This window comes from Lolium rigidum, chromosome 2 (assembly GCF_022539505.1).
Source record: "Lolium rigidum isolate FL_2022 chromosome 2, APGP_CSIRO_Lrig_0.1, whole genome shotgun sequence".
NCBI lineage: Eukaryota > Viridiplantae > Streptophyta > Magnoliopsida > Poales > Poaceae > Lolium > Lolium rigidum.
Genome location: NC_061509.1, coordinates 152,352,014 through 152,366,146, shown reverse-complemented (window position 1 = coordinate 152,366,146; position 14,133 = coordinate 152,352,014). Strand labels below are relative to the sequence as shown.

Sequence of the window (14,133 nt, the reverse complement as noted above, 5' to 3'; positions counted from 1 at the left end):
ACTACTATACTAGAGAAAGACACTGGAAAGTAAAACAGGATAAATAAAAATTCTTTGTAAACAATAAAAGATAAAGAGAGCTCACAACCAAGCCAACTTAGAGCGGTAGACCATCCCAAGATTAGATGTTTGTATGGCTTTGAAGGAACTATATCTCCCTGGCAAGCGTCAGAATAGTATCTTGATGGCAACAAACTATGTGTACATTAAATTTTTGGAACTCCAAATTTAGAGTGATTCACCTATGGATGAGAGAACTTTCCACGGTTCGCCGGTTCGCCACTTGTCGTGTGGAAAGGGCTAAAAAAATCACCCACTCTAGGGGGGGGGGTTAAAGTAGTGTTTCTGTTAAGTATTTGAAATTACGGATTGTATGCATTAGAATATATCTGTTCGAACTATTGTGGTGCCAAAATATATCTCAGGAATATAGTTTGTGCACTAGATATGAGAAAGAGCGGAAAAAGGTGTGTGTGCACGCTTATGAACACGTTGTGCTTTGTATTTCCTAGAATACCAAATCCTTGTAATTACATGCGCTTAGGCTTCATTTTCCTACGCCTCGCTCAAACTAGCCTCGAAAACTAAGAGTGTAGAGCATTGCCAAATTCGAACTTACCAACTGATGTGTTCTTCTTTGAAACGGGGCAATTTTTTGCTCCATTCTATTGATTAAGTAGAGATTTTTACAAGAATGTAAAAGTTGCTATTATTACATGGGATTACTCTCCTGACATAATGTTGCCCAAATTCCTAGCACCCGCAGTTACCAACAACCGGGCTTCACACTTAACTCTATCTAGAACAATATGCAAGGGTGCTTGTTTGTTGTGGATAACCCTCGCGTTGCGCTCATTTCCATAACTCCCAAGTGACCAACAAGGCAAGCGAGGAGATGGCTTTCCTATCCGGCGAGGTGCCACCCACCATCGCGTTCCACCAAGCATTGATAGGGAGACCCGTGCATTGCCTCGGATGAATGGCGAGGATGATAATCCACCCCTTGATAGCGTCCCAAAGGTGAATAGAGAACCGACAATAGATAGATGATTAACGTTTTATCAAGAGTTTCCTTGCAAAGAAGCCACTGATCACAATTAAGACAACCATGTTTATGCAAGCGATTGATGAGCGCAGATTGCACACCGTTGGGGAACCCCAAGAGGAAGGTATGATGAGTAGAGTAGCAAGTTTTTCCTCAGTAAGAAACTAAGGTTTAATCGACCACTAGGATAAATGCGTGACTTATGAAGGTGTTGCTAGCTGACTTGTGGCATGGCGCACTACTGGCATCAGCAACAACATGGAACTTGCACACAACGCAACCAAAATACTTTGCCCCAACTTAAAGTGAGGTTGTCAATCTCACCGGCTTTGCTGAACACAAAGGATTAAATGTATAGTGCGGAAAGAGATGTTTGTTTGCAGTGAAATTAAAGAAAATAGTGGTTGCTGTAAGTAAACATAACAGGATGATTTTATCAGTGTAAAAGAAACTTTTCGTGGATGAAGGCTCGGGTATTTAGGTTTTCCCCGAGATCGTGAATAAATAGGCGGAAGGGCAACCCTGGCCTCCACCGACCTCGCCCTTCTGCCTATTTATTCATGATCTCGGGAAAAAACCTAAACACCCGAGCCTCCATCCACGAAAAGTTCCATCGTGGCCGCCATCGCAGACCCTAGCTCGGGAGAGTTCTGAAGCTCTTCCCGGCACCCTGCCGGAGGGGGAGATCATCACCGGAGGCCTCTACATTGTCATGCCCGTCTCCGAAGTGATGCGTGAGTAGTTCATCCCTGGACTACGAGTCCATAGCAGTAGCTAGATGGTTATCTATTCCAATTTGTGCCTCATGTTTAGATCTTGTGAGCTGCCTATCATGATCAAGATCATCTTTATGTAATGCAACTGTTGTGTTTGCTGGGATCCGATGAATATTGAATACTATGTTCAGATCGATTATATATTTGTTATACGTTATTTGTGATCTTGCATGCTCTCCGTTGCTAGTAGTTGCTCTGGTCAAGTAAATGCTTGTGACTCGAAGAGGGAGTATTTATGCTCGATAGAAGGTTCATGCCTCTAGTTTTCTGAAAGAGTGACAATAACTTCTAAAATTGTAGATGTGTTGTTGCTACTAAGGAGAAAACAACAATATTTTATCCAAGGGTAATTCTATTGTGTACTTTACACACATTGCTTAATACGATAATCTGTTGCTTGCAACTGAATACTGGAAGGGGTTCGGACGATAACCGGAAGGTGGATTATTAGTCATATACGCAGTTGGATTACGGTCTATGTATTATGGTGTAATACCCAAACGAATCTCATAGTAATCATCTTGTGATGTATGGTCTTTATTCTGTCAATTGCCCAGCTGTAATTTGTTCACCCGGAATGTTATTTATCTTTATGGAGAGACACCTCTAGTGAACTATGGATCCCGGTCCTTTCTTTTATAATGATAAATTCATCTACTGCAATCTTGTTCTGTTTACTTAATGCAAGCATTGTTCGCTTTAATTCCACTACAAACATCTCTTTCCACTCGATACGTTTAATCATTTGTGTTCAGCAAAACCGGTGAGATTGACAACCTCACTATAAGTTGGGGCAAAGTATTTTGGTTGTGTTGTGTGCAGGTTCCACGTTGTTGCTGATGTCGGTAGTGCGTCCTGCCACTAGTCAGCTAGCAACACCTTCAGAAGTCACGTCTTTCTCCTACTGGTCGATTAAATCTTGGTTTCTTACTGAGAGAAAACTTGCTGCTGTGCTCATCATACCTTCCTCTTGGGTTCCCCAACGGTGTGCAATCTATGCTACGTCAAGCACCATCAAGATTTTCTGGCGCCGTTACTGGGGAGAAAGAGGATTTCTGCAAGGAGAGTCTCTCATCTACAATCTCTTTACTTTTTTATATTTTTGCTTAGTTTATTTTATTTTTTCTTGTTTGCTTCTTTATATCAAAAACACAAAAATTAGTTTCTTTTATAGTTGTTATTTTGTTGCTTTATTTTTATCTCAGTATGTTGATCCCTAAGTACGATCTGAAAGACCTATCAGTAGGTAGTGGTTCTATAATTGGGAGAGATAACATTGAAGAATTCTTTAATCATGTTAGTAAGCATAACGATATTGAGGATAAATCCCTGGTAGAACTTGCTCCTAATTATGAAACTGCTGCAGTATATTTAGTTTAAATGTTGGAGGCTAGATTTGTTAGCCTTAATCCCATAATGCAGCAAATGTTTCTTAAACTCCATGAAGTTTAGGATGATGAAAAGATAGATTTTATCCTAGAAACATTGCTTAAAGAATTTAGGGAATGTTGTTATAGAAGCTAGGAAAGTCTTTGATCAGATTAATATGCTAGGCTTATGTGTAGATGTTATTGGTACACTTGAAAAGATAGACAAAACCAATCCTGAAAATAGGGAGAAGATCAAAATACCAATACATTTCAAACTTTTAGGGATGCATGAGGCTTTGGAAAAGATTTTTGATTGGATTGTTCCTGAAAACCCATTTGATGAAAGTAGTGAACCTAGAAGTACTGAGAGAGATACTTCTAAAACTTATATTGATAAAATACAAATCATTGTTGAAAAGACTTCTTGCATTAATCTTTATGCTTCTTCACTTGATAATACTTGATGCTAGCTCTTTTTCTGCGCCTAACTGGAAAGCATTAAAGAAAAGCAATCTAATTTCTGTAAATTTTCTTTTGTTGAGTCTTGGAAGTTATTACCTCTGTAATAAACTCTCCTTATCATTTTTATTTCCTTTTTGTGCCAAGAATAGCCTCTAATAGGAAGAAAGTAAGATTTCGGGAAGTTGTTGTCCTGAAAACAGATTCTGTGCTATCACCATAAAAATTTGTATTCCTAGCCAGGGCAGAATTTTTATCTGCCAATTTTTGTGCATATGCCCCAGGTTATTATCTAAGTTTCGTTATTTGAACACTTTTTGACCTGAACAACAGAAGATTTTCAAAAAAAATCGATCTTTACCTGCTGTTCTGTTTTAACAGATTTCTGCCACTATTTGCATTTGCCTCTTAATCTCTTTGTTTTTTAGTTCTTTTGAGAAAAGAGATTTTTGAACATATTGCTACAGTAGCTAATGCTTTAATAGATGTTTGATATATGTTAGAACTGAATCCAAGTGGATTTGTTATTTTGATTGTACTAATGCTGCTAATAAGAATTGTGTGAAGTCTTGTATGAAGGAAGTTTTCAAGCGTAGGAAGAGAAGAATGATGTAATGAGATGAAGAGTGGAAAAAAGCTCAAACTTGAGGATGCCCATGCAACCCCAAGAAATATCCAAGAGGTACAAGCGTCAAATCTTGTGGATACCTAAGGCATCCCCTCTTCTTCAACAAAGCAACATGTCATCTTTCTATACGCTATATTTTTATTGCTTCATACGCTATGAGTTATTCTTGGAGTATCTTTATTTTAGTTTTTAGTTTAGTTTAGTTTTGTTTGTTGTAGCATATGGTTGGATGCCAGCATATTTGTTTTGGAGAAGACACACTCCGTTTTAATTGCATAGAACACTCTAGTTTTCGCTCTTATTGTTCTGCGAGTGTTATAGTTTGCTAGTACTACGTTTAGCTCTTGTTGTTTCACTCGAATTTTGTTCAGAGCTTGTTAGTTTTCTTTATTTATGTATAATTATATCTCTACTCCATATTGATTTCATCTATGAGAGTTGTTTTAAATAAATTGATTAGTGTTGGAGACGAGTAAAATGTTTCATGCTTATAGTGATGCAAAAGGAAGCTTGTCTAGACTGTGTTATAGACTTTGGCATGCCGTGTTGGATGTTATTCTTATTATATGCTTAGTATTTATTGTTGTAACATGACTTGTCTCAAATAGCTGAGAATGCATAATGTGCTATTGAAAGAATCATGTTTTGTTTCCATCATACAAAGCATAATATTGTGGTATTCTCCTTTAGTGCTTTATTGGGTTGGCTTGGCATATGTTTACATCATGTTATGACTACAAACCAGTCAACTAAAGCCTATATGATCATTTAGTTCTTGACTTGTAATATCACTTTATGCTTTGATTAATAATGTTTTGTCGCTATGCATGATTATGGCCATCACTGCTCTCTTAGTTGGTCGTTTCCAGTCTTTTGCTAGCCTTCGCATGTACTGAGTATGAGCTCTACTCGTGCATCCAACCACCAAAAACCAAAGTTTGCCAATTATGTCCACCATTTCTACCTACTAGTATTATTGCTATTCCAAGTATATTCATCATGCTTTTATTTATCTCCAAATTAAACTTTGTCATGAGAAAATTAATTAGTAAAGCTCTCACGAACTTGATGGCACATTTACTTTCTTGCACTTAATAAATTTGAACCATTGTGACTATCTTATGAAGTCTATATGCTTGCAATTTGCGAGTTGGGAGTTCATACAACCATTTTTTCATAGAGAAAGCTTTCAACATTGGACTTATTCCTATTTAGTTGATGTCATGTCCTTTTGTTTATGGATGCCTAGCGGTGCGAAATAAAATGGAAACTTGTAAATCCATGGAGTTTGTATATAAGTTAGAGAAACGCCTGGACGGCCAATTTAAGCCATGCATCATTTTTTGTGGAAATTTACAGCGAACCATAGTGAGCATTCTATGAAGCATGTTTAATAAAAAGCTATGGCCATAGTAAATAAAAGGATTACTGAGATGCTCATTGTCTGTTTGTCTTGTCATGTTGGCATGAGATTGCTCCTAGGCAGGAGTACTTCCATATCATGGGGCAAGAGGTACCCCGTTGGTGTTCTCGATGATACATGCATACTTACAACGACAAAAACTTATTTGGGGCCTAAATTAAGTATCATGAGGTTTAGGTACTCGTATTCAATGGGCACGAGATTTTCAACTTGTGATTTGTCAAGCATATAACTCATATTTGCCCTCACATTAACTTTAACAATTCAAGATGCTTATGATAGGGGTAATCAGAGCTCAAAGCTAATGAGTACCATACTTTTTGGAAGGTTTATAAAACTTGTTAATCTTGCTTCCTCTGCAAAGAGCCTTTCTTTTACTTTTATGTTGATTCTTCATCTTCTACTTATGCACCAATTAAGAGAACATAGTTGTCATTCTTAGTATAATGTGCATAGTCCCAAAATTATTATTGATTGATTCATGATTATGCTATTACTTGTTCTCAAATTACTTGTATCTAGTCACCCTTTGAACATTAAAGGTGTCCTAGTATATATGTTTTGCTACTTCATAAAGGACATGTGTTGAGTACTACTTTAATATGTTTTCTGTATGCTCATAAACAAACAGTTGCTTTCAATGCACAATTATTCATGATTCTTTGTTTGAGTTACTTCTCATGTTATAACATAGTTGCTAAGTTCTATTGTTAGAATTATATCTATCATGCCTATGTTTAAGAGTAATTTGATCCCAGCATACAATACTTTACAATAACTTGGTCCCAGCTTACAATAATTTAGAATAACTTGATCAAGATTGTGTTGGTTTCATGCCACCTCAAAAAAATATTTTGTTATCGCTTACCTACTCGATGACGAGTAGGAGTTAAGCTTGGGGATGTTGATACGTTGCAAACGTATCTATAATTTTTTATGCTCCATGCTTGTTTTACACTAATTCATATATGTTTTGCTCACACGTCGTTGCACGTTTATACATTTTCCGGCACTAACCTATTAACAAGATGACACAGTGTCAGTTCCCTGTTTTCTGCTATTTTGTATTTCAGAAAAAATTGTACAGGAAATATTCTCAAAATTGGACGAAACAAAGCCGAAGTCAATATTTTACCGTAGTAAAGAAAGAGTCCATAGGGGGATCGAAGAGGCGCCACAGGGCGGCCAGGCCACCCCATGGCACGGCCAAGGGTGGTCCCGCGCCAAGGGGTGGTGTGGGCTACCCTGGCCTCCACCGACCTTGTCCTTCCGCCTATTTATTCACGATCTCGGGAAAAAACCTAAACACTCGAGCATCCATCCAAGAAAAGTTCTGTCGCGGCCGCCATCGCAGACCCTAGCTCGGGAGGGTTCTGAAGCTCTTCCTGGCACCCTGCCGGAGGGGGAGATCATCGCCGGAGGCCTCTACATCGCCATGTCCGCCTCCGAAGTGATGCGTGAGTAGTTCGTCCCTGGATTATGGGTCCATAGCAGTAGCTAGATGGTTGTATTCTCCAATTTGTGCCTCGTGTTTAGATCTTGTGTGCTGCCTAACATGATCAAGATCATCCTTATGTGATGCTACATGATGTGTTTGTTGGGATCCGATGAATATTGAATACTATGTTAAGATCAATTATATATTTGTTATATGTTATTTGCGATCTTGCATGCTCTCCGTTGCTAGTAGTTGCTCTGGCCAAGTAAATGCTTGTGACTCCATGAGGGGGTAATTATGCTCGATAGTAGGTTCATGCCTCTAGTTTTCTAGAAGAGTGACAATAACTTCTAAGATTGTAGATGTGTTGTTGCTACTAGGGAGAAAACAACAATGCTTTATCCAAGGGTAATAAAATTGTTTACTTTACACACATTGCTTAATACGATAATCTGTTGCTTGATACTTAATACTAGAAGGGGTTCGGACGATAACCAGAAGGTGGATTATTAGTCATAGATGCAGTTGGATTACGGTCTATGTATTATGTTGTAATGCCCAAACGAATCTCATAGTAATCATCTTGTAATGTATGGTCTTTATTCTGTCAATTGCCCAGCTGTAATTTTTTCAACAAACATGTTATTTATCTTTATGGAGAGACACCTATAGTGAACTATGAACCCCGTCCTTTCTTTTACACTAATAAACTCATCTACAGCAATCCTATTTTGTTTACTTACTGCAAACACTGTTCTCTTTAATTCCACTTCAAACATCTCTTTCCACTCGATACGTTTAATCCTTTGTGTTCAGCAAAACCGGTGAGATTGACAACCTCACTGTAAGTTGGGGCAAAGTATTTTGGTTGTGTTGTGTGCAGATTCCACGTTGTTGCTGACCCCGGTAGTGCGTCTTCCCATTAGTCAGCTAGCAACACCTTCAGAAGTCACGCCTTTCTCCTACTGGTCAATTAAACCTTGGTTTCTTACTGAGGGAAAACTTGCTGCTGTGCTCATCATACCTTCCTCTTGGGGTTCCCCAACGGTGTGCAATCTATGCTCTGTCAAGCACCATAAACTGGCACTGTGGCATCTTGTCAATAGGTTAATGCCGGAAAATGTATAAAAGGACAACGAAGTGTAAATAAAACATGTATAAATGGGTGTAAAACTAGTATGAAGCATAAAAAAATTTAGATACGTTTGCAACGTATCAGTGATCCGCCATCCAAATCCTATTTTGTGTAGCTAGCCAAGGGAAGAATTTAACTTTTAGCGGTGCCCAAGCCTTCCACTCCATTTTGTTCATGTTCAAGGCGATAGAACCCAATAATTGATCCTCATAATCCGTCTTTGAAGTGTATTCTCTGTTGGCCGCGAGCCTCCAAACAATATCATCCTCCACATCCTCTTGCAAATAGACGTTGTGAAGAGGTGCCCAAAGCTCAACGAATTGCTTAAGTTGCTCTAAATTTATTATTTTCTCGAAGTCGGTCTTCTTCACCAAATTGTTGTCATGCAATGGTTGGTGAACTATCTAATTCTTTCTCTTGGATATCTCAAAGATGAGAGGCGCGATCTCAATGGGCTTCCTCCCATGTAGCCATGGGGAATACCAAAACGGAGCTTTACGCCCATTACGAAGGGTGATAGTACTTGTGGCATAGAAAATCTCCATATCCTTCTCGTGGCAAGGATTCCCGGATCCTACCCAAATTTTCGCGGGGTCTTTCTAGTCAATCCATGGCCAATGAAGTCTAAGCATCGTCGCTAACTTTTCCATATGAAGCATCTCAAGGACACCAACTTTTTTTCGGCGGCACACCGTCTCCTAGTTGACTTTGTATTTTTGCACTAGTCGTAGTGTCTTTTGCGGACCAGAGAAAGGCTATCTCAATCTTGTTGATGAATTTTATGATGCCTAGCGGTATCACAAGGTGAGTCGTGTGATATATAGCTTGAGAGGCAATGAAGGATTTCACCAAGGCCGCACGATAGATGATGGTAACAAGATTCCCATTTCAAGTCGGAAGCTTCCCGACGCATTTGTCTTCGAGGGGTTGAAAGTCCACCCTCTTTAGGCACCAAGCGAGAGAGGTAGCCCCAAGTAATGCAAAGGGAAAGAAGTGTGCGTCTCCGGGATGCCCGCAAGGACTCCATCGAGGTCTATCTGAGCCCAACGAATGGGGATGAATGAGCTTTTTGGAAAGTTTGTGTACAAACCGGTAACATCCCCAAAATTTCAAGAATCATTGCCAAATTTTGAATGTCGTTTTTTTATTGGCGCCACAAACACCGCCAAACCATCTGCGTATAGTGAAGTCCTTAAGTGTCTCCCAAATTTTGAATGTCCTTTCTTGTGGAGTATTGAGAGATGTGTTGCATCATCTCTATCTTAGGACGTGATGCCCATATGAATGTGTATCTTACATATATTGAAGTTATATTCTTATTATCTCATTGATGAATTGTTATTATCCACTACAACTTAAAAAGAAGAATAATCAAGTGAACCCATGAACCCCGGTCGAATTTTAATCATAATAAACACCTTTCTGTTGCATTTACCTTACTTTCTACTTGTAGCACTATTTTAATCCAAAAATCCAAAAATATTTAGTTATCTTATTTGTACACAAAACCCAAAAACAATGAATCATTTACTGCTTTTACTTTATTTTACTTGTCTAGTTTATCTACTCGTGATTGACAACCACACGGTGGAGTTGGGGACACAAAGATTTATTTTATTTTACAGGATTGGTAGAAGAAGAGAGGGAGAGACAACTCTTTTTCCATTTCCCCGAGAGTTCGATATAACCCTCGATTCATGCTTGTGGGGAAAATACTCTGCTGACACAACAATCTCACTTGGAGTCTCAACGTCATCAGACAGTCATGTTGAACTAATGATTAAAAAGATGTTGCCCGACAACCCGAGCTAGGTCATAGACATAGTATTTTTCACGTAAACCGCTCTGAGGTGTCCAAAAATTATGTCTAGTCAAGAACACGGAAATTGCTAGTTCTGAGTAGACTGAGAACTAAGCTAGTAATCAGCAGACTTATGCATGGTGGGATTTGCAACGTGATTTGTATATTTAAATTGGAAGGTTCATTGTAACTGAGATTTTTTTCAGTTGCAAATGGGATTTTAGTTAGAATTAAGCTTGCAACTACGAAAAATGCCTCTAGACCGTTTCATTTGCTTCCTCATCCATTTTGATTGTGGGTTGCAACAACGAAAAATACCTCCAAACTGTTTGATTTGCTTCGTAATCCATTCTAATGGTGAGTTGCAACATGGATTGCATCTAGGATTTTTGATATCATTAGAGTGAAACCTCTCCGAGACATGTAACCGTATACTGAATACTTGATATAATTTTATGGAAATCGACGGCCAACATTGATTATTTGAGTCCCCGCAACACAATGCTTGTAGTAGAAGTAATGGAACGGATCCCTTTTTTGTCCTCGCTTGTCTCTAGTTGGGTATGGTTGCGGTGACAAGGAATCCATCGCCATCAGGCATGACGACGACGAAGCCTTCCTCTCCGCCCGCCACGATCCTGCACGAGACATGCACGGGCTTGGCGCCCCGGAGCGTCACCTCCTCCAGCCCGAGCTCGCTCCACTCCGCAGCTTCCAGCTTGTGCCCCGTCTTCTTGATGCCGTCCGCCGCGACCGACGTCTCTACGGTGGTGGCGCCGCGGGCGGGGTCCGCGGGGGCGACGACGAGCGTGAACCGCGACGCCATGTCCGCGCCGAGCTCCTCGGTGGCCCGGGCCATGCAGGCGGCCGCGAGCGCGCGGAGGTCGCCGCCACCGCCGGCGACGGCGGCGGAGGTCCTGAACAGCACGGTCCGGGCGCGGACGCCGTCGGCGGCGGCGGAGTCGATGGGGAAGGACCTGATGCGCCTGCAGCAGAGCTCCGGGCGCTGAAAGTAGGCCATGTACTGCATCATGGGGCGGAGCAGGGTCTTGTTCTTCTCCTTCATCTCGGCGTGGATGCGCGCCCACTCGAGGAGGAACCTCGCCAGCGACCGCGGGTCGGCCAGCAGCGCCGTGCAGCTCACGCCGACGGCGTACCCGCCGTCCTGGAACCGGTTCAGCTGCGGTGAACATCGAAGCAGGTGGATTAGGTCAATCAAAAGTCATTCATGCAACGTCTGTTTTCGGCTAGGCAGGAGTAGTATACACTGTTTGTTGGCCTACTCTGGAGTGTGGAATACAGTACACCGTACGTATACCAAACTGATCCTGTCGCTCATCATGAACACACGGTAGCTCAACAGTGTCACATTGAATGGCTTGCTTTCCACCTGTTTGGTGATTCTTGGGTTGGGGGTGACGTGTTCTACTTCGGCGTCCGGCACGCGATGGTGCCGGCAGCAGCCGGTGACTGTGTATTTGTGTTGCTGTGGTGGTATAGTATTGGACTTCGTTGGTAGGTGATGTCTCTCAGTCAGTATAAATGCGTACATTAACTGGCAAGATACTCCATCTCCAATTGCGGGAAAACTTGTTTTAGCTTGACTGGACTAGATCTGTCTGCTAGTTTGGAGGAACACAATAGTGAAAATTTTGTTTTATTTTTCTTTTCCTGCCCAAAAAACAAACAAAATGTGCAGCTGCATCTAACTGAAAAGACTTTTCCAACAACCCTCAATAAGAAAAAGGAAAACCTTTCCAACAAGTAGCATCAAGGTACACAACGTATACTACACCTAATGATGATGAACACTGATGTTAACAGGAGCTCAACATATTCAGCTTAACATGAGTACATGTATAAATGGAGTAGACTGGTTAGCCCAACTGCCAGCCAGACCGTTATGAATGGACAACTCGTACGACTTAACCAATCCACGGAAGTTCAGAAATTTCCAAGACTTCCAAACAATGAAGTGTGCAATTTTAGCAAGACGTTGGAGTATAGTATTTTTGTATAAATCAAATACGAGGAGAATAATGGGCAGGCGCTGATGTCAGAAATGGCAGAAATGCAAAAATAAATCAAATACGAGGAGTACATACCTGCATGAAGAGGAGCGAGCACATGTCGGGGTCCTCGGCGCTCACGTCGACCCACGGCGCCAGCGCAGCCTCCTTCCGGGGAAGGTCCTTGTCCGCCAGGAACTCCTCCAGGATCGCCTCCACCGTGGCCTGCTGGAACCGCACGCCGGCGTCGTTCAGCTTCACCTCCCACGACCCGTCCGCGCGGCGCCGGAGCCGCCCCGCCATCTCCGGGAAGAAGCACAGTGCCTCGCCCAGCGACTCCTTCACCCAGATGCCCTCCTCCCACGCCGCCTCGTCGGCCCGGTAGTAGAGCACCGCCCGCAGGCGCCGCTGCAGCGCGGCCTCGGGCAGCGGCGGCGCCGACACGGCGATGAGGCGCGTCCGGTCCGGCTCAACCACACGCGTCGGCAGGCCCGTCTGCACGGACTCGATGTGCACCTGCGGCTTCGCTCCTGCTGCCGCCGCCATTTTTTGGAGCTCCGTTGGTTGCCGGTGCCTGCTTGCAAGTGGTGGGCGGCTTCGCACTTAATTTCGCGGCTACTTGCTGGTGGCTGCTAGTTCCACTGTTCTGGAGGTCTGGAGCCGAGGAGGTCCCATATTTATAGACGCTTAATTGGCCTCCCCTGTTGATCAACGCCGCCGAGGCCAATGCATGGCAGTGTAGCATCAATTATGTGGTTAGCACGATTAATGTGGGTGCGTGCGATAAGGACCGCAAGCTGCCAAGTTTAGCATTTTGCCTATCGAATATTGAAAACAGACAGGAGCCTTACATATCGCGAGACTATTTGCTTGATCCATGGTATATTTTTGTTTTGTGTGTTGGCAATATTATAATTTCAATTATGACATTCGAAAATTGTGAAGTTTGATATGATTAACTATATGCATTACAAATATTATAGTTCATATTATTTTCAGATGAAATTGGATTAGCCATGGATGATGTGTGGAGTGAAGAGATAAATGGGAGCCACTAATGGGAAAACTCTAGAAAAAGGCCGACATTCGCGAAGGGAAGACAACTCGTTCTGCACGCGACAAGTGGCGCGCTGTGGTGCCAGAAAATTTCTGGGAAGTGGTCTCCCTGCTCGTCACGTGTCGCAAGGTGAAGCAAGATGGGGATGGGGGAGGAGAGAGAAGACTGGGTTGTGTCAGTTTTTCCCTTTTTCTTCTAGATTCGTTTTTTCAAAATGAAATATCTTGACAACCGTAAGTCCAAATTGCGAACCGTTTTCACTTTTGAGATCCTCGCGTCGAGATCTTCAAAACTAGATCCCATGTTGATAGGTTTGGAGATAAAAAAATTTCGTACTTCCAATAATATTATGATTGTACCTGTGGTGTGTACCTAACTGTACTCGTGTTTCAACTGATAAGTACTTCTGTTTTAGTGTATTTGGTGCAATTTTTCCCTTTACTCGCTAACTGTACTCGCCCGTGTGCGGGACTGTACCTGTACTTACGCGTGACTGTACCTGCTCGTGTGCGTCACTGTACTTCTGTACATGTACTTGCTCGTGTTCACGACTGTACCTGCTCGTATGCGCGTTTGTACCTGCTCGTGTGCGTGACTATACTTGTACTCGCTCGTGTGTTTAACTGTACTCGTGAGTTGTGCGTAACTGTACCTGTTCGTGTGCGCGACTGTACTTGTACTCGCCCATGTGTGTAACTATACTCGTCTGTTGTTCGCAACTGTACTCGTGTATAACACATAACTGTACTCGTGTGTTGTAAGATACTTGTATTGTGTGTGTTGTGTATATGACTAAGCTGTACGTGGAAGAGGAAAAGAGCTAGCAGTACTTACATGAGCTTGTGCGTGGTACTTGCATGAGCTAGTGCGCAGAAGGAAAAGAATTCCCGCGGGCACTCGTACGAAAGAAAAGAGCTCGCGCGCAGCTTGTACATTCACGCTAAGAACAACAGGTACAGCTAGTCTCCTCTCGTACGTACTTCCGCGTGGAC

The 14,133-nt window shown here is 42.1% G+C and overlaps 1 protein-coding gene across 1 annotated transcript; it reads right to left on the bottom strand.

Moving 5' to 3' along the window:
- Positions 1-10,374: 10,374 nt before the first annotated feature.
- Positions 10,375-12,714, bottom strand: LOC124687479. Its single transcript, XM_047221260.1, has 2 exons — positions 12,181-12,714; positions 10,375-11,255 (listed from the first exon to the last, which is right to left on the bottom strand). Exons 1-2 carry the CDS (start codon positions 12,628-12,630, stop codon positions 10,629-10,631), a joined length of 1,077 nt encoding a protein of 358 aa, XP_047077216.1. The 5' UTR covers positions 12,631-12,714; the 3' UTR covers positions 10,375-10,628.
- Positions 12,715-14,133: the final 1,419 nt, after the last annotated feature.

Excerpts from the sequence above, each read along its gene's own strand:
- LOC124687479 (XM_047221260.1), bottom strand. The coding sequence starts at position 12,630 with ATGGCGGCGGCAGCAGGAGCGAAGCCGCAGGTGCACATCGAGTCCGTG. Across the intron at positions 11,256-12,180 it reads GCTCGCTCCTCTTCATGCAG|CTGAACCGGTTCCAGGACGG; the intron begins GTATGTACTCCT and ends TGTTCACCGCAG.